At 41.9% G+C, this 23,233-nt stretch overlaps 3 protein-coding genes across 3 annotated transcripts; 1 reads left to right on the top strand and 2 right to left on the bottom strand.

Annotated features, from left to right (window-relative positions):
* Positions 1-3,548: 3,548 nt before the first annotated feature.
* On the bottom strand, positions 3,549-4,448 carry ch25hl2 (cholesterol 25-hydroxylase like 2). The gene has a single exon (XM_041059329.1). The coding sequence runs from the start codon at positions 4,446-4,448 to the stop codon at positions 3,549-3,551; it is 900 nt and encodes a 299-aa protein (XP_040915263.1).
* A 7,077-nt stretch (positions 4,449-11,525) lies between these two features.
* s100z (S100 calcium binding protein Z) lies at positions 11,526-13,831 on the top strand. Its single transcript, XM_041059054.1, has 3 exons — positions 11,526-11,627; positions 11,742-11,914; positions 13,676-13,831. Exons 2-3 carry the CDS (start codon positions 11,774-11,776, stop codon positions 13,829-13,831), a joined length of 297 nt encoding a protein of 98 aa, XP_040914988.1. The 5' UTR covers positions 11,526-11,627; positions 11,742-11,773.
* A 6,403-nt stretch (positions 13,832-20,234) lies between these two features.
* LOC121195609 (corticotropin releasing hormone binding protein) lies at positions 20,235-23,233 on the bottom strand. The gene is made up of 7 exons (XM_041059184.1): positions 23,142-23,233; positions 22,970-23,063; positions 22,391-22,548; positions 21,909-22,119; positions 21,217-21,362; positions 20,779-20,896; positions 20,235-20,670 (listed from the first exon to the last, which is right to left on the bottom strand). The coding sequence occupies exons 1-7, from the start codon at positions 23,229-23,231 to the stop codon at positions 20,516-20,518; spliced, it is 972 nt and encodes a 323-aa protein (XP_040915118.1). The 5' UTR covers positions 23,232-23,233; the 3' UTR covers positions 20,235-20,515.

Raw genomic sequence — 23,233 nt, 5'->3', positions numbered from 1 at the left:
TGCGCAACCGATTGAAGTCTGTGCTGAATGAGTCACTGGGTTAATTTTCGTCTTGCAGCTGAAGCGGCACGGTGACGAGACTCATTGTTATGGATCACTTTGTGTCTCGTGGAAACGTTAGGAATTCGTGGAATGTGTTGTGGAGGATTTCAGTGTCAGAAACTGTCCGGACCAGTTTTTTTTTTTGTTAATGTTCACTTAGTTGAACTAAATGTTTGTGCTTTCTGAAGAAAAAGTCAGACAGAAAAGAGGGTGAGAGCGGAGGGTCATAAAGAATGTAAAAGAGCGTGATGAGACACGTTAAAACAAAACTGGTTTTCCGCCCACTGGTTTCAGTGTCAGACCCACATCTCACCTAAATGTGAATCATACGTGTGAAACAGCTCACTGCTTATTTTTAATCACTGATGCACCTCAGTCAGTGACCTCCTCACACATCACTTTCCCTCCTCACAGTTGATTCTGGCGTCAAATGCAGCATTTTTTTCTTTTTAAGTTAAAGTTAAACATGTAACTCATCTAATCTGTGTCTTCAGTTGAAATCTCCTGCTTAATAACACACTTTCTTCTAAAAGACAACATAGCGTCAACAAAGGGGGCATTGTGAAGTGAGCTGAATGGTCCCTGGTCTTTTATCTCCAGATAAGGAGTAAGTGGGCTGATGTGTTTCGAGCTATAGCCCCACCCAAACAGTCATCGGCCTCCCCTGGGTACACACACACACACACACTCATGGACTGTGAATGGTGATGGCTTCCTGTTTAATGACTGGTTGAGGCAGAGCTCAGGGCTGTTTAAAGAGGTAAATGATTGTTGTGGAGTGTCATCTTACCTTTTGTCAGCATTCTAAGTAGAATACCTTCTTTTCACATGCTGGGCAGGCGGCCACTCCCTGGCCATGTTACATTCACACGGCTCCTCTCAAACGTTCGTGAGTTACACCGTGTGACTATGGGCAAACAGAAATGCTCATAAATCACGTCAAATCACTCCTAAGAAAATAGCTTGGTATAATACCCCCAGGAGGAGGGGCTGTACAGGCCTGATAATGGACTGAAGAATTGACAATTTTACTTAAAAACAAAAAGAGAATTTTAAACACACTGAATTATTTCCATACAAGTCGACGCCGAGACCGTGGTAGTAGTTGGGAAATCATTTGCTTAAGGTTTAGGGTCCAACGTGACTTACGCAGGGAGTGACATTTTCCGTAGCACCGTTTATGACCGTGAATGATTGTGTAGGAATGGAAGCCAGAGAACTTTGTACATGATGCAAGTGTGAGCACATTTTGCTGCACAGCACAATCAACATTTTTCTGCACAGTTTTGCTGTGACAGCCCTGAGAGGCATCGCTGGTATGACAGGAATGGACAGCTTTCCATTACTGTGGGCTGTGATGAGTTCACATGCTCATTCGATTTCTTGATTTAAATGAGAAGACGGATACCACGCTCGTATCTGTACGTTAAACGTGAAGCTACCACCAGAAGCCAGTTAGCTTAGCTTAGCACAAAGGCAGGAAACAAGGTGTCTGTTCCTCATTCACTTCCTGTCTTTGTCTGGTTCCCCGCCTTGTTGATTGTCTGCCCTGTCCTAATGTGAATCACCTGTGGCTGAGTACCCTCTGTGTGTATAAGCCTTGTTGTGCCTTTGTCTCTTGTCAGTCTGTGTCCCTGCCCAGGTCTGTCCCTGCTGTGTTTGTACCTGCAGTTGTGATCCCTGTGTTTGTCCCTGTGGTTATGTGTGCTCCTGAGCTCCTGAGCTCCTGTCTGCACCTTTGATCCTCCCTGTGTTTGGCTCCTGGTTTTGTCTCCTGTGTTGATCCCTTTGGACTTATCTCTGGTCCTGGTTTGTGTTTCTGGTGTTTTTTCTCCCTCGTGGATGATTTTAAGTTGCCTGAGTTGTTTTTGGTTTCCTGGCCACAGACTCTATGCCACAGTTTACTGACCCAGTAAAGCTGCTCCTGCAGACATGCACGTACATGTGGTGGTTTGCGCTGCACATTTCTGTGATGCGATAAGTATGGTATGTCCTAAAAGATTGCAACAATGCTGTAACCACAAGTCTGACATGTGTTCAGCTACAATCCCATACACTCATGATGAGAATGCAGACACATTGTGGATCCATGTCATCACCAGATGTGGAAATAAAGTTTATTTAATTCACACTTTAGAGACATAGAACCAACTGTGCTTGAGCCAAGTGAGGTGAGTGTCTCCAAAATAAATGTGTGTTGGGCTCTGGTACGCACAGAGAGAAGAGCCACAGAGGGCACTGACCCACTGCCCCACTGTAGCACCGTGACTCACTGCTTTTCCTGTCTAATATAAATATTGTACAATGTCATAACAATAGTCATCTTTTTTCCTAGAGTTAAATCTGTCAAAACAATTACTGTCAAACCAGTTTTTTGGGTTTCATTTTTTTTGTCTTGATGTGCAGTGTTTGTAGGTTTGCCTCTCTGGTTTATTTTTGGAGGAAAAGTGACCTCTGCTGGTTTATCTGTTGAAGTTTAACCATTTATGAATAAAAACTCATGTTTCTGTAAATGTAAAGTGGCCAGATGAAAGTTTGACTCCATACAGCCGCGCAATTTTATGTTCTAATTTTTCTCAGCAAAATGAAAAAAAATCAGTGAGGAAAAATCTGTTGATGCACACATTAATCTCTGTCGTTCCGACATAGTTAAAAGTATTTCAGAGAGCAACACCTGCTGCTGTGAAGACACTAACACCGTTAAAGCATTTAAAGTTTATTTTCACAGCTGAAGACTTTGCCTCACAAAGATATTCTCCTTCTGGGAGTTTAACGAAGAACTCTTCCAGTAAGAGCATTTTTGTCTCAAAGAGAGGATGATAGATTAGTATTGCGCCCACGCATCATACTGGGATGCAGCTAAAAGACTGCTATTCATGCGTGTGAGTGAGAGGGTCGGTGCTGAGGAGGGAGAGAGGGAGAATGTACGTGCTAACGTCTGTGTAATCACTCTGACAGATCACACCATCCACCGTCAGCAAATTCTCAATAAGAGCTACTCGGTGAAGTGTAACAGAGCAAATCTCAAATGACTGGTTTTGTTTTTTACTTTTATTTTTCAAGGTAGTTCGAAAGACGTTACACATGCATGGAAACGGACCTGAGAATAACATGGAGACAAAAAAAAAACCCCCACAATACATTAACATAAAAGGAAAAATCTCTATGAATAAGAGATAAATGTACATAGTACAACAGTACAGGATAATCTATACTATCATTGTACACAAAACAACTTACCAGAAAGGTCAAGAAATGTTAGAGTGATACTCAGCTCCTAAACTGTGGAGAATATCCATGTTCTGTTAGAGAGCAGTGGAGGATGTCAAGATAGGGTGAGTCAATTTAATAATCTCAAAGGAAAAGAGAGACAGGGAGACAGGAAAGAGAGAATTCTGCCTTGAGGAGAGTAGAGCGAGGAAAAGTGTGTAGGAATGAGAGCAGGTACAAAAGAGGCAGATTGAGTAAGAGAGAGACAGAGTCAGTGAGAGATTAATTCAGGCTCCTTAGTCTTTTCTCCCTTTCATCTCGTCTGGCTCTGCTGTGGCAGCGTGGCTGGAGGGAGTTGGCACAGTGTGGGTGCCCCCCAACCAGTCCCAGTGAGAAAAGAATGGGGCGAAGTTAGTGCTGGGCCGCTGGTGGTGAGCATCATGCTTGGGTGTGCCACCCCAGAGGCCAAAGGGCACCAGGTTGTGCATGGACCAGGGGAAGTCGTAGCCGCAGTGGTCCTCTGTGGAAACATAGACGTTGAAGACCATGAAGCCCCATGCTGTGAGGCAATGGCACTGGAGCATGATGGGATCTACTGTAGCCCAAAATCCCACGCTGAACAACTCCCAGCCAGACAGGTACTGGGTGACCAGGCTGAAGGGCTGGTTGTACTGGTGGTGCACGGCGTGGAAGGTGCGGTACAACCAGGGAACCCGGTGGTGCAGCAGGTGCCACAGGTAATACTGGAAGTCAAAGACCACCATGCAGCCCAGGATGCCCAGGAAGAAGCTCCAGAGAGTGGGTGCTTCACGAGGCAGCGGTGTGGGCGGCCTCCACAGCCACTGGGCAACTGCAGCAGGGAAAATATAAAGTAGGTGGTTGTAGATGGTGAGACCCAGGGTAGTCCAGATGTTAGGCCAGGTGACTGGTCTGTCAGGATGGAGCCTGCAGCGGTTGATGCAGGGCCAGGTGGGAGCCAGCAGATCCAACACAGTGTAAAGACCAACCAGGAAGAAGTAGGTGGTGACAGAGAGGACCACGGGGAAGAGAGGGCTCCTCAGGAGGTCGTGGTGGTTCTGGCGGAGGTAGTCCCACACAGGCTGCAGGACCAAGTCCTGGGACTGGCCCCCAGTCACATTGTCCACATCCGACATCCAGGATAAAGCCTCAGTTCTGAGTAACCTGCCTGTGCTCATCACTAACGCAGCGTTTCTCTTCCAAAAGAGGGCCGATCCAAGAGGATTATTTTCTAACAAGCGTCAGGAGAGGATAAAGAGAGTCTAAATGAATGGAGAGATCCAATCAGCTTCCTCGTATAGGTTAAGCAACAGCAAATTGTCTGGTGATGTTGTGCCAAATTGGACTGGCAGACTGTCTTAGCCTCTTATGTATATTCAAGCCCCACCTCCACCCCTCCACCCCCCCTGAATTTTAAAAGAAGGCGCTCTGTAAAGGCTCTTTTTCATGGGCACAAGGACTGGAGCCAGGACTCAGGAGCCGGGCCACAGCAGCTCTCATTTTTGACCCAAATCATGGAGAGAGAGCTTCCGTCTACTTGTGAATTTGACTGTCGCAGAATGCACGGGCCGGCGCCTTGTAGTTTTTAAAATGAACAGAATAAACCTTAAGTATACCACAGCAAGTTATACATTCCCTCCCTACATGTTTTGTTTTACATCTTCATCATCAGCCTGTTAGTGTTTCGCCTCAGGCTCATGCAAAAACACACACACACACATACACATTCACACAAACACAAAATGAGCCCAAAGAGTAATTAATCATACGCAAACTGTCAAATGAGACATGAATTCAAAAGCACTTCCTCTCTGATGCTGGATTGTTGTCGCCTTATTGCTCAGTTTGAACCGGAGCAGCAGCCACAGCTCTCGTTTCCATGGTGTGACAAAATAATTCTGCAGAGACAGCCGAGGTTTTAATAATATCATGTGACACCATGCGCTCCATATTAACATACTGACCAATGTTTTCCTGCTCTTAACACTGATTTTCCATTAATTTCCGTCATATTTTGAGTTGAATTATTTTCACTCATTACATATTGAATTAATGCATCTGACATGACAAAAGATGTGTTGGCAAACAGGGTTTGATTGAAGAGTTGGCTGAAGAAATCCACACACGTAGTTATGTGGAAAGCTGTTATAAGCTATTAAAATGATAACTTGACATTTATTCACTTTCTGACTGATTAACAAAAGTCGCTGTGAACATTAGTGACAATGTATGGCTGGACTTTGAAATAGAAATAGGATGAGAGAAGAACTGTGGGCTCAGTGCAGGCAACAGAAGTGCTGAACATTAGTAACAGGCAGAGGTGGGACCAAGTCATTGTTTTGCAAGTCCCAAGTAAGTCTCAAGTCTTGGCCCTCAAGTCCCGAGTCAAGTCCCAAGTCAAGACAGGCAAGTCCCGAGTCAAGTCCAAAGTCAAGATTGACAAGTCTCAAGTCAAGTCCAAAGTCCTACACTTTGAGTTTCAAGTCCTTTCGAGTCCTTTTAACCACACAGCAATAATATATTATGTAAGAGGTAAGCATATTAAACAGATGTCAGAACATCCCTTATAGCCACACATGAACTGTATTGAAACTACTCTTAATTACTCATATTATTAATATCAATCTTAACATTGTGTGATAATATATTTTGTATCTTAGTGTGTTACGTTGCAGCACGTAGACCAGCAACTCACGTGTGCAAGCTAACTTGTTTTTTCGTCAATGGACTGCTAGAGAGTAAGAGCAACGAGCAGTATAACTTTGTTTTCCTATCGGAAAAATCCGTCTGACAGCAAGCTAAAACGGTACACATATTCTTAATATAGCGCACATTTAAAGTGACCTTGATTTTATTAGGTTTGCCTCTTTGTAGGTGGCTAAAATATGCGTTGCTGCTAACCGCCGTCTACTGTGTGATACCTTGACTAATGTTATGTATAAGTACCTCAACCATAGCCCTGTTAAAAAAATACTTAACAAAGGTATGAATAAGGGAGTGAACTCGCAGTAGACGCAACAAATTACCGTGTTTGCAATGATTTAGCTACACAGCAAAGAAAAATTAGCTACTTAGCCAATAAATGTAAGCTTTCATTCAGAACTTACCTTTCTTTGTGCAACTTCAGATGTCGAACGAAGTTCGAAGTTGTTGCGTCTCCATCTGTAATCTTCGAGCCACATGTTTTGCATACTGCAATTCGTTTTTTATTGACCACCTCGTAGTTTTTATACCCGAACGAAACTATCTTTGGTATCATTTTTTCCAGCTAGCGCGCTGTTTGACAGTCCGTCTTCATTGGTTGTCCTGCAATTTGATTGGATGGATGCTGTCGGATCAAAACAACGTTGATCTAATTTGATTGGATGTTGTGCCGACAGCACACACACAGACGCACACATACAAAGAAAGATACAGAGCGTTCCTTAATAACATCCTTTTTAATCTTTGGGTTTTTGAGGAAAGTAGCAAGTCTTGTCGAGTCAAAAGGCTCAAGTCCAAGTGAAGTCACAAGTCATTGATGTTAAAGTCCAAGTCGAGTTGCAAGTCTCTTTACATTTTGTCAAGTCGAGTCTAAAGTCATCAAATTAATGACTCGAGTCTGACTCGAGTCCAAGTCATGTGACTCGAGTCCACACCTCTGGTAACAGGACAGCTTAAAGTGCACAGGATGCTCACTGATCAGTGATCAACACATTTTCTGATACCTCTGATCGGCCAACAGAGGGCAATAAAAGTCAAGTCTTCAGCAAAGATACAAAAGAATTCCTGATGCATTTCAGTAATAAGTTGGCACATACATTACAAACAAATCATTTTACATGTGATTACACATTTTTCCACAAATGAAAAAAGTCTCTGAAGGAAAGTTTTGATACCTGAATGTTGCTGGCTTTGAATTAGAACTGCAGTGTCAATGAGTGTGTGTATACTATATGTCGAGCAGGAGAGTTTTGTTCAATACCCATAAAACAGTCAGCTGTTATATCTGAGCAACAGAAAGGTGAGTTAAAAAAAAAAAACACTGTCACTGTCAGCGAAGGAACAGAAGTTGTTCCTTCAGTTTGTCTCAGCAGTGGAAAAACAAGAGGTTGAATTAAAGCTGACGAAGGAATGACACTTTCAATGAATGATTATCAGAAGCACTCAGTCACTGCCCCCACTCTGATATTCAGGCTGTTTCTAAACAGACTTTGAGCTGTGGGCTGCTTCAGTTTCTTTGTGTATTCCTCTCTCTGTGTAAAGGCTGCTTTAGGGTTTGTGAGAGCATGTGTTGACAGTACTGAGGGTATGAAAAGAGAATACACCTGCAGGAGCAGAATCATGTCAGGACTCATCAACAGGTGATGGTCTCACAGCCAGAGGTGAGACATATCAGCAGCTTTGATGCCGGCGGCTCCGTGAGGCTGTTCTTTCTGAGCTAACTGTTAAAAACGTCATGCTGACATGCTCACAACGACAACTCCAGCACACTCACGTGTTAGCAGAGATGAGAGAGTTTTTGAACTCTCTTTTGGACTCTTGTGAAGTTTAAGTTTTGCTCATAGTTCCTGTTTTATTTTGAAATCATGGCCCTTGTGTATCTTGTCTTGTTCTACTTCCTGTCTTTGTCATGTTTCCCGCCTTTGTGATTGTCTGCCCCGCCCTGATTGGTTTCACCTGTGGCCCATTGCCTTGTGTATTTAAGTCTCCTCTTTGGCCAGTGTTCCTGTTTGTTCGTCTGTTTCCGTGTCTGTGTCCATGCTCGAGTCTTCACCACGTCAAGTCCCTGTGTTTGTTCATGTTCCTGTGTGTTGCGTTTTCCCCCTCATGGACTTACCTCGGCTTCTTTTGTTTCAAGTAAGGACCTTTGTATTTTTGTTTAAATTTGTTCCTTAGTGTTTTTCTACCATGTGGGTGATTTTTGGTTGTTTGAGATTTGTTCCCTTGCCCTGTACTCTTCCAGTGATTTTGGCTTATTAAAAGACTTTTAGTTCACTCATTCTGCCTGTCTTTGGGGTTTTTACGTTTGGGTCCAAGCAAGGGGGGAGTTGTAGGTTTCAGCAGCGAGGATCACTTCCGCATTCAAAAAGCTGCAGGTCCCCGGTTGCCGCTGGGGGCTGGCTCCAGAAATTAGCAATTCTCCATTGACCCCCATATTAAAATAGCCAACTTTACAGCCTAAAAAACATATTTACAGCCTGGTACATTTTTTGTTTGGTCTCTATTGATAGTTTCCACCTCCGTGAACAGGCCCATGAGTGATAGGCCCATAGACAGGCACTGGTAGTTAGCTCTTTGCTAAAGCATCGGCTGGGCTAGGCGGCTACATCCAGAGGCCTCCGGCTACCTCCAGCGGTTGCAGTGTCCGTGTTTGTTTGCCAATGTTCGGACAGGTTTTTGTGACAGTATGGCTTGTTGTAGTGTAGACTGTACTAACCGACCGCCGAAGGAGTCTGTGTTGCAGGTTTTTCGGTGAGTAAATTTCTCACTATTTTACCTGGATGTTTGCGCTAATTAGCATGTATTAGCATATTTTGCCGCTAGCTTATGACTTCATTGCCGGTTTATGGTCGCTGCTGATACAGATAGAGGACCGGAGCAGCTAATGTTAGGAACGCTGTTGCGGTGTGTTCCGTACTCTCAGAGTCCGTTTATTGTGGGAATACTAGGCTACAATTTTATTTCGTCTCATTTTTCTGTTTAAAAAGTCCGACATAGCATGGACAGAGCAGCTCCGTCAGTAAGCGGCTGCTGTTGTTTGTGTGCTGCTGTAACTGTAAGTGGGTAGTGGATGGAGTCAGCGTTGAAAGCCGGTAAATATTAAACATTTTAAAATATTACTATCATTATTTTTATCATTAATAGTAATGACAATAATAACAATACTGTTTTTTTTAACGGTTTAATATAATAATGGTTGTTTCACAGTCAAGTAATAGGCTAGAAATAAATTTCCCCCCACAACTCCACCAAACCCTGCAGCTCCACCTAAAACCTCTCTATCTGAAACAGTCATGTTTAAAACACAGCAGCAACATTATGATCTCTGTTGTATGCTATGTGTCGCGGTCGTACGGGGTCGAGCCAGTCGGGTCGGACTCGGGGACTGTCCTGTGGTGGATGTAGCTGCCGCTTTGCTTGTTAGCCTAGCTGATTAGCCTCAGGCTAGCTCGGTTGTTCCGAGCTAAGTGGCCGGGTTCTCGGCCGGCTGACCCGTAGAGTAACCGCCACTTCGCCAAATATGGAAAGTGCACTCCCAGTAAAATCCAAGATGGCGCAGCTCAGATGCCCATGGTTTGGTCACAAAACCGACTCCCATGAAACCAATGGGTGACGTCACGGGTGCTACGTCCATGTTTTTTACAGTCTATGGGTCCAAGTCCTTGACCCCCCCCCCCCCTCCCCCTCCCTCCCCGTGTCACAGTAGTCATTATTTCTGACTACAGATGGAATTACTACAAACGTCTTAATGTTTACTGACTCACCTTCTCGATGTTGCAGCAGGACGTTTAAACGCTGAGAGACAAACAGAACGAAATACATCATCTCCCATTGTCTTTGCAGTGACCTTGAAGATACTGCAGAGGACCCGAGGGCACACGAGTGGATATAAAATGATGCATCATCTGTCAGGTAGGGAGGAGGCAACGTTTTCATCACCTTAAAGACCACAAGCAGGGCTTTAAAATCTCCTGTAAAAGACACATGAAGCCACTGTAACTCATGTTTTGTGTTTCTGTCACAGGCTAATTAAATTATTCTTTAAGGCATGTGGTGAGGAGCCTGGTGGTTATTATAATATTACTCCATGAAAATGACTGTTGAGCTCTATTTAGCTCCAGATGGTAGAAATGTATCATTGAGATAAATAAAACATTTTTTTTTTAATAATAATTGAAAGAATAACAAAATTGTGACAGTATAAATCAGAACACAATACTTTTTGTTATAATAAATCTTTGGTATGATAAATAATATACTTTATTCTATATGACAGGATGTAAGATGTAAAAATCTGGCGTCAGATCCACAGCTGTTTTTTGGATTCTGTAGTGTCAAAATAATTTTACAGCATTTCAGTGTTTGATGTGGTGTCAGTTTGTGCCAGGGGTTTCATCGGTCACCTTCCTGCACAACATTCGCCATTAGCAGCTGTGAGGGGAAACTGTTTCATCACCTTAATAAATGGAAAGTTCTTTTCTCCGTGGCAAGAAAAGTTGCAGGCACACGTGACAACTAACATCCCTCAGGTGTTGTCTTTGGGGGCTACGGGCTGAATAGAGTGTTATTCTCCACTGTCAGTTCTGACACAGTGACAGAGGAGGGACGATCACAATATGAGAGGGACCAGAAGACACAAAATGGCAAAGGATGAACGTGGCTGCCGCTAAAAATACACCCACCAATGATGGACATGATGATTCTGAATCACAAGGTGAAAGCAAACAGCAAAGCAAGTCGCCACAGGCTTGACTTTAAAACCGAAATGAAGTGAAACCGGTGGTTAAATGACGTAAATGGGATAATACGCTTATGATGAGATTTAACTAATTACTTTTATATACTACTTATTTTCAACAGCACATTTTATAAAATTAACTTCAACAAATATTTGTTTGTACATCACCTCTTAACAACAAGGTCATTAGGATTTAAAACGGATAAAAAATTAAAAACCACTGCATTTGTTGAACTGTTTTTCTCTGTTTGGGACGTGACACTAAAATATACTTAGTTTATTAAGATAATGTCTTTCAAATCAATTATTTTGACTCAAGGCACTTGTCAGTGAAGCTCTCTGGTCTGCAACAACTCTGTAGTTATCATTGCAGTTTTTTGTACATCAGATTTTCATGTATTTTACAGTACATGTACTTAGACATACCAAGATACTTGCACTCAGATGGCTTCATGGCTTCAAACATTAAAAAGAGGAAAAATGTGTGAAATGTGCCTTCATCATAATTAGAAACACATTAAACAATGAGCTCATGCACGTTGTCCTTTAAGATGAATACAAGTGAGATTTCTCTGACAGGTCTTAACCCATCCTCCCCCTGATGAAGTATTGCAGAGAGCTGGAGTCACTTTGGGGATGTATTAAGCGATGCAGACACATGTGTGAAGGTCCGTGCTTGGCTCGGGTTTTGATGAATACCCGCGGGGCCTCCGGGGTTACACTGGTACATGTTTTGTTTTTCACTTAACAGCATTGATTAAAACCTGGAAAGGAAGACAGTTACCATGGGCGTCTCACCTGTGGAATTAATTATCGTCACAAAGATAGAGCAAGGCCCACTTAGCCTCTCCTCACTTCCTAATAAACAAGCTGAGCCGCAGCGTCTCTCATCACATTCGTACAGGACTCTAACCAGGTAAGAACACCTCTCCCACTGATCAGTGATTGGTATTTTTCTTACTCTTACATGAAAAATGTTCATTTGATGCAATTAAATGTGTAACACATAAAAATGTCCCCCCCTCCTCAGGAAGCTGCGAGAGTTTTCATCCTTCCAGCAGAATGCCGAGCCAGCTCGAGGGTGCGATGGATGCGCTGATAGCTGTTTTCTACAACTACTCTGGAAATGATGGAGACAAACACAAGCTCAACAAGGGCGAGCTGAAGCAACTTCTGAACAGTGAGCTCACGGACTTCCTCACGGTAAGGCAGACGTTTCAGTATTATGATTATGTTGCTGCTCGTTTTGTTTATGGTCTGTTGATGTGACGTAGCAGAGTATAGAGAGGACAGGGGACATATGACTTTACATTTTAATTAATGGAAATGTGTTAGTGCACCTTTACATCTTTGTATGTGTAGTCAGTGGTGGTATTCATGGTGATTCAGTCATTAAGGACCATCACCAGTGTTTGAATGATGCTTAGCTGATGCCTCAGTGGCTCCAAAGGTAAATGAAATAACCCTGTTTTCAAAAATGATTGTGTTGGAGGAAAATAGTTTTCTCATCGATTGCTCTCCTGCCGTCAAAGTGTAACTGCTGGTGGCTCTCACATCATAGCACTGTGGGAAATAAAGGACGCGGAGAAGGAGATAGATAAGGGCATTTACACTGAGCCCCCAGCCCCCGAGTGTGTGTGTGTGTGTGTGTGTGTGTGTGTGTGATAGCAGCGTGTGCGAACCTGCGATTTCAAATGATCGAGACCAACGCGTCAACAAAACAGCCGAGGCCTAAAACCCCTGATGCTTTCAGATGCCTTTTCTTCTTTTCACTTCTTGTCCTCCCTCATGTGGACGGGAAGCCTCAGGTGCTCACACATCGTCATCATCATCAGTGGCCCATATCGCCTCCAAATATAGACACCCCCATGATGTCGTCACATCCCCGGGGGCTGCAGTCACCTCTGAGAACAGACGCAGGCCCGGCGAGACCAACATTCACCCTCAGTTTCCTTTCACTCACAACTTTGTCACTGGGAAACCGAGGCTTGAAGGGTTACTGTAAATATATGCACAGTTTATTTTAGGAAAAAGATTCTCCCCAGACTGAAACTGAAATTTAAATTATTTAAATTTGTCATTAGGTTAAATGGGCTCTCAGCTTAGAATTGGCAGGTTTGATTCAGACTGATTTTTAGTTTATTCTAGTACAACTTATTTATTTATTTTATTTTAGCTAGAAATAGGTAACCTGAAACAATTTGACAGATGTTATTCAAGATGAAAAAGCACATATGTCCAAATTTGGTAATTTCTGTAGCTTTTATAGAAAAATACAATAAACAAAATGTGAGACAGTAGAAATGTTATTGATAGTTTTGCTGTTTTTATTTGTATTTTATTTTATTCTGGACAAAATATCCAATTCTAGTCATTTTTATTTCATTTTTTACTTTATAATTTCATTTTTATTTCACTATTTATGCTGCCAGTCCGATGACAAATAAATAAAAAGCTTCATTCTGCTCAAATGAAGCTTTTGAGTCTTTTTGACCATTAAATTTCAAAACTATGCAGAAAATACAACAGAACTCAGTGAAATGTTCCCATTGAAATAAATCCCGTCTGGTTTTGATGTGTGGACTGGAATTAAAATTCCAGCTCTGACTTTAATAAGAGCGACAGCATAAAGATCCCTTTGCCTCGGAGGTTCGAGGCGGGAAAAGGGAAGCCGTGTCTTGTTTCTCATTCCAGGAGGAAATGACCAAAGTAATAACTGTCGTGTGTGATCAGCTGCAGCTCATGGGTCATTTCACAGAAACATCACTCTGCTCTCTGTCAGACATGAATCGCAGCTTTTGCCTTGAGTCAATTCTAAACTCCAATAACAATCATAGTGTTGTGAGTGTTACTCGTCCTACGTGGACAGACTGATGACTGATGTATAACATGTTGAAAATCTTTTTAATTGCTAAAATTGCTGCTTGTTTGTTGGATTAACGTTCTTTCCTGTTTTGTTTCCAGTCTCAGAAGGATCCAATGCTGGTGGAGAAAATCATGAACGACCTGGACTCTAACAAAGACAACGAGGTGGATTTCAATGAGTTTGTGGTGCTGGTTGCCGCCCTGACCGTTGCCTGCAACGACTTCTTCCAAGAGCAGAAAAACAAAAACAAGTAGACGTCTGCAAAAGACCAACTGTAAACCAACTGTAAATCTCCATCATCAGTTTAAAACTGTCGTCACAATAAAAACAAAGCAGGAAACATCCATCAGTTGAATAAGTTGTTTTAGTATTTCCCACAGTGCGAGATAATATGATTGTAGACTCTTAGACACACAGATCCAAAAAAACTGGGGAAACAAAAAATTTTACAAATTTTCAGCCTGGAGCTGTTAAACAATGACTTTGTGGACACACGCCAAGTTCCTTTAATCCAAGTTAATGTCGTTTTTATCGTAGAGTGATCTAAATCTTCCACGGTGTTGTTATTGTCAGCTGTGTTTAAAACTGTAAAAACTCCTCTCATCTAGTTTTGCCTGTGAAAGGCAGCATAGAACAGTCAGAACTGCCACTTCATTCAGTGGCATTCACCTTTAAAAAGACACATTTGTCATCAAGAAATGTGTCTTTTTAAAATCCTCTGTCATCAGTTCCTCGTAGTTTTTGTCCCCGCTGAGACCCTCCCTCTTCTTCCATCATAAATGTCAAATGTTAAATGTGAATAGTAGGAAAGATTTTTGTCCCTTGTCAGTTTTCTTGTCAGTCTCTGTCTCTGTCAGTCTCTCCCAAGAAGAAATGTTTGTTTCCTTCGTGTTGGTGCAAAGTTAGAATCATGGAAAAAGGCTCACGATTATAAACCAACTGTTCGTGTTCTGTTTCAGCGATAAAGGTTTTAATGAACATTGTAAAATTTAATGATTTTTAAATGACTCACATGAGAAAATCTTTTTCCATTTTTCTTCTTTCCTGACATATTTCAAACATTCATCTGTTTTTGAATTAAATGTCTTTTAATGTGAGAACTTATGTGACAAACTGAATCACAACTACTATAGACTCTGGGTGGCACCGTGTAAAAACTAAATGAGTGCAGTAAATAAAAGGCTTTGCATCCTCTGGAAACTGGAAAACGTGACACAGTTTATATTGCATAGTATGTTTGGACATGTGCACTGATAAAATAAGCATTAAGATAATTTTATTTAAGTACTGATCATGTAAAAATACTCAAATACAAGGAAGAGTCTTGCATTCAAAATACTGCTTGTGAAAAAGTACAGAAAAAAAGAATTCGAGTCGCAAAAGTAAGTTTTTCCTGCAGAAAAATGGCCCCACTGACTGATGTATTATTACATATCTGACATTATTAGACTGATAATATGTTCATCATGGAGCATCAGTGGAGTAAAAGTACTTGGCAGCTTTAAAAAAAGTTCCTCAAAATAGTTCTTAAGTACAGTACTTGAGTAAATTTACTTTCCAAAGTCGTGTGTGTGTGTGTGTGTGTGTGTGTGTGTGTGAGCAACTCTCATTCAGCTTTCTCTCACTGGACATCACCACAGGCGAGAGAGGCTGTGCTTTTGGGAACTGACTGTGTACCATGTCTCGATGACGCATGACGATCCCAGAACGCGCCGGCCACCTGCGTCCAGCGGCATCAGCCCATCACACCGGCGCGTCTTCCCCTCCACCTCGGGGGAGGATGAAAGTGCAGACTGAAGCTGTATTTTCTAAGGGTTTTCCTCTGTAATGTCCCTTGTCCCAAAATACCAAACCAGACGGTTAATTTGCAGTGACATTCTCAGCTGTGACGTGGAGGAAAATTACTGAAACAAAATACAGTGGCAAGTGAGATGAAGTGAGATGCTTTTATGCGCGCAGATGGCGCTTGCACAAGCCCTCACCGTTACAATGCAATTTGTGTGTGATTGGCTGTAATCGAGCAGGATAATCACCCTATCTCCCGTGGGAAGATGCCATGCAGTAATTATGTTTTTTTTTTTTTTGTTCAATTTTTAAAAAGGTTGCAATCAATCATAAGTGTCATTTGATCATTTTGAAATGTGGATATTTATACTCTCACTCTCGTGATTGCCTTCCTCTTCCACACAAACTCCTCAAAATGATCATGCAGTTGTCTTTTTACGTCCTGTGAGAGTCATGTTCAGGAACAGAGAATACTTTTCCTATAGATCTTAAAGTTTGAGGCATCAGTCGTGACCATCTCTGATGGTTTCCTGTTTCAGGATAATCAGAGTCCTGTTAGTGTGGGAGAAAATTACTGGAAATTAAGAAACACTTAGCAAAACTAGGTTCACTCTGTGTTTGATATAAATATAGTTTAAGGAGATTTTTAATGTCTGTGTTTGAAATAAAATGAAGTAACTTTCTGTTTTTCTCTACAAATGTTACAGACCGAGGTCTTCGTCGTGACTCAGGAATCACAAGGAGACCAGAAACACTGAGAGTGTTTCATGAATCTTTGACACCACAGAGAGGAGGAGGATGGGATGTCAAGACGTGTGATGGAAATAAAACCTGGAGAAAGGCAGCGGAGGAAAAGGAGAGAAAGGTCCGGGCATGCCTGGAGGAACACGTAGCTGCTGAAAACATCATGAAGCAAACTACAGAGAAAAGAAAATACAGGTAAAAAAGAGGGAAGAAATGAGGGGTGAGATCCAGACAGCTGCACCTGGAGATTTTCTATATTAACAAATATGTGAGCTGCACATAAATGCAGATTTTTATGAATTTGTTTGGGGTTTAAAGGTTTCCAGGACACTTTCTCCTCTCTTCAAGTGTCATTTCTCTGAATGTTGCTGCTACCTGCAAAGAATGTCTTTAAAATACGCCCCGAGACCTTATCTCCCACATGCTGTCTTCTCCCTCGTTTCGTCACTTTGTGCGTCACTGTTTGTGTCATAACTCCTCATTAGGAGTGACCTGTGTCTGTGTGCGATGGTCTGAGCGTTTTCTTACCTTATATACAGCCTCAGATGATGATAAAGAAAGAGAAAATTGAGTGGAAATTGAATGAGATATGGACCTTGCTCCACCAGTGAATAATATGAAAGAAGGGAAATAATAAAGACAGACAAGAAATATAAGACATAGCATGAAATATATACCATGCATGGAACTAAGAAACAAACAATGTAAACGTGTTGGGTATCATGAAAAGAGACGTTACTGCTCAGTATCCTTTTGAGAGGAAGAGTCCATCGTCTTTTGGAAGGAAGGACGGTGACCTTTCTAAAATAGCCATGACTTTTATTATGAAGCACAGCACGTGAGGAAGGCAGATTTTCCACAGCAGCTTGCTTTACCCTGGAAAACTGTGTGGTCATCCCTCGGGGGGATGACGACAAGACACAAGTGAAGACTCACTGCCCCTGTTGTGCAATGTACAGCCTGATGTGCGTCTCGCACTGGAAATAAAAATCAGGTGGGCTTTGTGTGATGTTCACAGTGTGCGTGCATTTTGCATGTTGAAAATCTTTATTAATTAAAATAAACATGCTCCCATTTGGGCACAAACAGTATAATAGTAAATGTTTGCACAAATAATAATGTTTTACATTCTTTCACTCGACCTTGTTATACGACTACATCAGACCTAACCTGTGGAAACCATGTGATGTTTTTCAGGCTTAATATTTATTATATCCACCATCTTTAGCTTAGCATTTTAGCATGCTAATGTTTGCTAACTAGCACTGAACACAGAGTACAGCTGAGGCTGATGGGAATGTCATGGCCAGGATCTGTCCACTAGATGCCCTTTGATTTTCCTGCCTATCCAGTCACCTGACTCACACACACCTGCCCTGCAGTAACCCTTAACCCCCCCGCCTACTTACACACCTGTTCCCGTTTCCCTATTAGCCCTGTCAGTATTTATATATATATATCGGCTCATTTGCAGCTCCTCTGCTTGGTTGTCCATGCTGCTTATGTATCAAGCTTGTTGGGGAAGCTCTTGTAATCTCTTCCTGTTTCCTGTTTGAGTCACCTGTACCTGTGTTTGACCTACTGCCCTCTTGTTGACCTGCCTACCAGCCTATGCAGCTAGCATGACTAAAAGTTGGGGGAAAAAATCCTAAACACCACTCAGTGTAGATGTTCAAAATAATCAAAAATATATTTGCAGAGGAAAAGAAAATAGTGAAATGGAAATAATACAGGCATTAAAATGTCTTTTATTCTGTTGGTCAGTACAGTATTTTATCAAAGCAACAAATGTTACTGCTCAAAGTGATGGTTCGGGAGGAACTGCACTCAAAATATTGAGTGTCTGTATCCTGTCTAAGCCCCCCACTGAGCGACTGACAAATTATTGATAATTTTCCCTCGCAGAAAGGCCACACTCAAATGTCATGCTTGATTTTCTCAATCTGTAGAGTAATAGAGGAGTTCAATAGAACCATCATCATTACGATCCACTTGTCAGTCCACAACACGCATCTACAAGCGTCAACTGTTTGACAGGATAAAAGAACGTAATGTGACTGCAGCACAGCTTGGGACCAGGACTCGGCTGACAGTATATAGAAAACATATATGACAGTCCCCATAGAAAATAACCTATAAACCATGTTTTCTTAGTTTACTAATTTCATGGATTGAATGCGTCATCAGGCTTGTTCATTAATCTCATCACTGGGCACACAGGGGACACACAGGAAGCTGCCTGAGACAGTGACAGGTTTTCAAACATATGAGCAGGTGATAGAAATATAATGTAAATTCAGAAAATCAAACATACTAAAGGGAAAATGTGAGTCTTATACTGTTCAATATGGTGCACTGGGAAAATGAGAGAACTGTCCCTTTAGACGGCGGCTCAGCTGCTTTGTGTCCACATTTTCTTCTCCTGTACTGTTCAGATTTAAATTAGTGAAAGACCACTGTGCGTTCACGCGCGGATACGTGCACACACGCTGACCTCTGCTGCACAGCCCGGCGTCATCGTCACGCGCTCGTTCATCACCAGCTGTGGCTGCAGGTGTCTGTCAATGATAATACACCTGCAGGCCTTTAATCACTGGTCGCCCCATTGGTTTGTGCCATTCAAGCCATCATTCACAGAGATATCGCCTGCTGTTCTCTCTGTAGTGACAGTGAGGGGTGTTTTATACTGGAGACGGTCGTCAAAGAGAGACATCGTTCCATATCTGAGGGGATGAGGAAGCGGCATGCGCTTCTCTAACACCCTGAATGGCATCATGGCTGTTTACAGGAGCCTGTGAGTTCTGAATTCACCTGGTTCAAATGGATGTTTATTAATTTACTGTATTACAGCAGATACCTGCAATAATACCTGCGGTGATGAGCGAGAGTCTGCTCTGTCTTTTAGAAATGCAGGTTCTGTGTTATTTTGAAGCCCCATGCCTTGTGTATCTGTTCTTAGTCAACTTCCTGTCCCGCCTTGTTGATTGTCTTCCCCGCCCTAATGTGTATCACCTGTGTCCACTTACCCTCTGCGTATATGTCTCGTTGTTCCCCTGTCTCTTTGTCAGTTTGTCTCCTGTCTTGCTGAGTTTGTTTGTCCCCAGAATTTGTTGGACATGTATCTAGAGCAGACACTGAGATGTTTCACTGGACTTTGTTGTTGAGATGTTTCAGGCTGAAACAGAGTGTTGGTCTAAGTGATGGTCAGACTGTCTGAAAGACCAATGCTGAGATTCCCTGAGTGCAAAACATGGTTTTTATATGATCCAGTCACAGAATTTGCCTCTAAAGTTCTTTAACAACAGTAAGAATTGGCCCCGTTTCAATACACCATTAAACAAACAGAAACGATGCTGTCTGGGAAGGTGGAGCAGTAAAATGCCTCCCATATGTGATCCTCCACTGAAGCTAATGAATTGAAAGTAATTTAATGGGGCAGTGCACAGAACAGGCAGGAACAGAAGCAGGAATTTCCTGAGCAAGAACAGTGGTGAATATCTGTTATGTGGAAATGTACATGTATGGAAAATGTGCAGAAACATGTACATGACAGTATTCTACATAGAGCAGATCACAAAAGTAAATCAGACAGTAACATAAACGTAGGATTATTTTCGTTTTTGCCATTGGAGACATTTAAATGTTGAATGTTTTTTTTTATTTTTATAACTTTTGTATCTGCACATTGTGTTTAAAACATATTCTCCCATAGTCTTTGAATACACTCTGGTGTGTTTATGAGTGGAGAGCTTTAGTGCACAGCTTTGTTTCTCACAAATTAACACAGGTAGTGCATTTTGTCACAGCTGAAATAAGAACAAAACCACGGCTGAGTGCTTTGTCATGCAGTATAATTTTATTACAAAAAGGTTTTATACAAATTCAACTGCATAATGGCAATGAACACTTGTATTTATCATACTGAACACTTCACCTATTACCTCCTATGTCATCTGTGGCAGGAAATGACTCACCGCGTCGAGTATCATTCAGCAAAATAATCGGAAGGTAACATTCATTTTTAGCACCATTCCTTTTCAAGAATGTTGACCATGAACCCATACATAACGTAATAACAGTATCATCTTAATAAATACACATATTGTACACAAAGCAAAGATAAAAACAACAGCAGTTCCACCAAACACAAAAAGAAAATTTCATTAAGTTTGATTTAGCAACAAGAAAGAGGATGAAAAAAAAGTGAATTTTGGAAGTTTGAATTTCATAACATCGCTGTGGCTGTATATATCTTATTATTCATATTCTTTTATGTCAGTGCCTTTGGATTTAAGACATGTTGTCTAATCAGAGGGATGGAGCGGATGGATCTGTTGCTTGTGATAAAATAATTTAAAAAAATGTTTGCAGTCAAATGACACGTTTGTCACGTTGTGATCCTGCAGGGATCAGTTGTTGAAACAAAAATCCTCCACGTTGTTGAGTTTGATCGTCTGAAGTTCCTGGTTGTCCAGTAGCCGGTAGCTGAAAGACACTCGGTTGACAAACTTCCCGCTGGACACCATCCTCACCACTGTGTTTTCACAACCGATCTTCATGTGAGCTGCAGGACAACGGCGAGGAAACAGTACGTCTTAGTTCAGCCAGCAGTTTTGCATAATGAGGAAGGAAGGAAGGAAGGAAGGAAGGAAGGAGATTAGTGTGTACTCACTGGGACCAGTGAAGGAAATGCAGAGGTCTGTGATGGGCAGCAGCTTTGACGTGTCAATGCCGTTTCCTCCCAGCAGCTGCACAAAATCTCCAGTTTCTGCACATCCAGGCATGGACCTCTGTGGAGACCAACACGTGTCTTTTTAACGCGGCAAATAATGTAACTCAAAAGGAGCCAGTGGACTGATGTTCAGTTTGTCACAATGAATTAAGAGGGTAGAATTTAACTGTGTCGGGATCTGGGAGAAAAATGCAGGGGAACATGATAAAATTATATCTCGATCTGCAGACATATTACTGTTTTGTTTTAAACCTAAATTCTCCTCCATTGTTTTGGAGTGGTGGAGAAAAAAAACATGGTGAGGAGAAGAACAAAGAGCTCTGAAGGGATGTTAAAGCAGAAACTGCGCAGAAATCAGTGTTCAGTGATTTTCTTCACCTTAGGGAAGTTGTTGTAGCGTCCCAGGCTGAACTCCGAGATGTCGATCGCCACTGGATATATGATGGAGAAGCTGCAGTTTCTGTGCTGCTGCGGGATCACCATTGTGTAACTGCCCTCTGGTGACTGGGAGATGACATTACAGGCTGCAAGGAGACAGATTGATGGATTGATGGATTCTCATGTAGAAGCAAGGGAAGATACTCACAGCCTCAAGGAAGGACACACCACTAGCAAAGGATCAGGAAGCCAAACTTAGAAAGCAGCTCCTCACGTTATTCATATTCATGTTGTTCTAGTTGTATGTCTAATGTTTAGAGGTGATTTGTGAAAACCAAATAAGTGAAAGCTTCAGAGATATAAAACAAAAACTAATCGTTTCATGGTTTTAAAGAAAAAAAAAGTGATGTTAATTTTGTAAAATCATCACACAGGCTCTTTGATTTGTCTCTTCCTTACATGTTGGTCTAGGAAAGCACTCGCAGTGTGACTCTGGTCCAGATCCAGAGACACAGCGATGGCAAACCGTCCCCTGTTGGTGCACTTGATGACTAAAGCTCCCTGCTGGGTTTGTATCATCACCACAGACTCACACATGAATCGCTGCACAAATGGACTGACATCTGAAAGGGCTGCACTGGTGCACATGTCTGCATTTTAAAGTTCATTTATAATAATGACAATCTGCTTACGGAAGGGGTTGATGTGTTTCCTGACTGTCAGCGTGAAGCTGCTGCCGGCGTTGTGAACACGGAAGAAGACCATGGCCACGTTCTGAGAGGACTGCACGCTTCTCCTCAGTGAGCCCGAGTCGCAGTAATCCACGTAGCGCTCGTACAGAGGCAGGGGGTGATCCTGGGAGCTGGGGAACTTCTCTCCTTTCATCACCCAGCCGTCAAACACCTGCATGGGACACATTAACACGGAGGAGATTCAGATTCAGTCAAAGATTAGTTTAAAGAGAGGACAAGATCTTAACAGAAAAGGAAAGCATCAGCGTGAAACCATGGAGGAAAAACAAAAACAAACTTTAATTTCATCACCAGCCTTAAGTAAGTAAGTAAATAAATTGACATGTCAGGTTCTTTAGGAACTAAATGTTATTTAACACCTGATGGATTTTTATGTCTAAGGAGGAAAAGGAGGCGTTTGGTGGCAGAAGTTGTTGGTTTACCGTGATGAAGTCTCCTCCCCTGCAGTCGATGTCCACGCTGTCAAAATCCACACTGATCACTTCAGAGGGCTCTGCCATGAAGAAAGCAGCGCAGCTGAGCTGAGGATGCTCCGCCGTGAAGGTGAACTGACCCTCCACTGCGACCATGTCCAGACAACCTGGGAGACAGACAGAGATTCACGTGTGAACGTATCTGTACAATCAAAGTAAGCAAAACCACCAGAAAACAGCATTTATACTTCAATAATATTAATAGATTGTATTTTAGTTTGTTTCCCTTATTGTCCCTTTTTACTTTATCCTCTTTTTCCTTCTCTAATTTCTCAAAATTAATACATTTCATGTTATTTCAGTAAAGTTAACTGAAATTGGAAACAACTGAAATGTAGTGAAATTGACTTTATATGTCAATATATGTCTTATCTTTATATTTTATTTTATTTTATGATATAATTTGGATTTAAAACAGTGTATCTAAGATGGATACCTTTCTCTTTTTATTCTCTCATACAAACATAAAAAGTGTCCATCAATCATCTCTTATTGCAAAATGTTGTCGATATATTTCATATGACTTACGTAAAGGTCGGCGATACATGATCTCCTCAGGTATTTCTCTCTTGAGCTCCGAGTTGAAAATCGAATATAATTCATCTTTTGAGATCTCGTTGTTCTGCAGGGGAAAAAAAATGTGAGAGAAGTTTAACGGGAACTCGTTTCAAAGTACGTTAAAGTATGTCCTGACACTTACCTCAATATATCTGGAGTCTCCCTTGAGGACAGACAGACACAGCACCAGAAAGAAGAGCTGCTCTCGGAAAGTGCGCTCCATAACGCGCATCT

This window comes from Toxotes jaculatrix, chromosome 16, assembly GCF_017976425.1.
Source record: "Toxotes jaculatrix isolate fToxJac2 chromosome 16, fToxJac2.pri, whole genome shotgun sequence".
NCBI lineage: Eukaryota > Metazoa > Chordata > Actinopteri > Toxotidae > Toxotes > Toxotes jaculatrix.
Note: the sequence above shows the minus strand (reverse complement) of the source record. Positions and strands in the feature narration are given on the sequence as shown.

Bases quoted from the DNA above. Each gene is read 5' to 3' on its own strand.
- ch25hl2 (XM_041059329.1), bottom strand. From the start codon at position 4,448: ATGAGCACAGGCAGGTTACTCAGAACTGAGGCTTTATCCTGGATGTCG.
- s100z (XM_041059054.1), top strand. From the start codon at position 11,774: ATGCCGAGCCAGCTCGAGGGTGCGATGGATGCGCTGATAGCTGTTTTC. The intron at 11,915-13,675 runs GTAAGGCAGACG...TTTTGTTTCCAG, and splicing joins AGCTCACGGACTTCCTCACG to TCTCAGAAGGATCCAATGCT.
- LOC121195609 (XM_041059184.1), bottom strand. From the start codon at position 23,231: ATGCGCGTTATGGAGCGCACTTTCCGAGAGCAGCTCTTCTTTCTGGTG. The intron at 21,363-21,908 runs GTAAGCAGATTG...GTCTCCTTGCAG, and splicing joins GAAACACATCAACCCCTTCC to CCTGTAATGTCATCTCCCAG. The intron at 20,671-20,778 runs GTGAGTACACAC...GTTGTCCTGCAG, and splicing joins CATTTCCTTCACTGGTCCCA to CTCACATGAAGATCGGTTGT.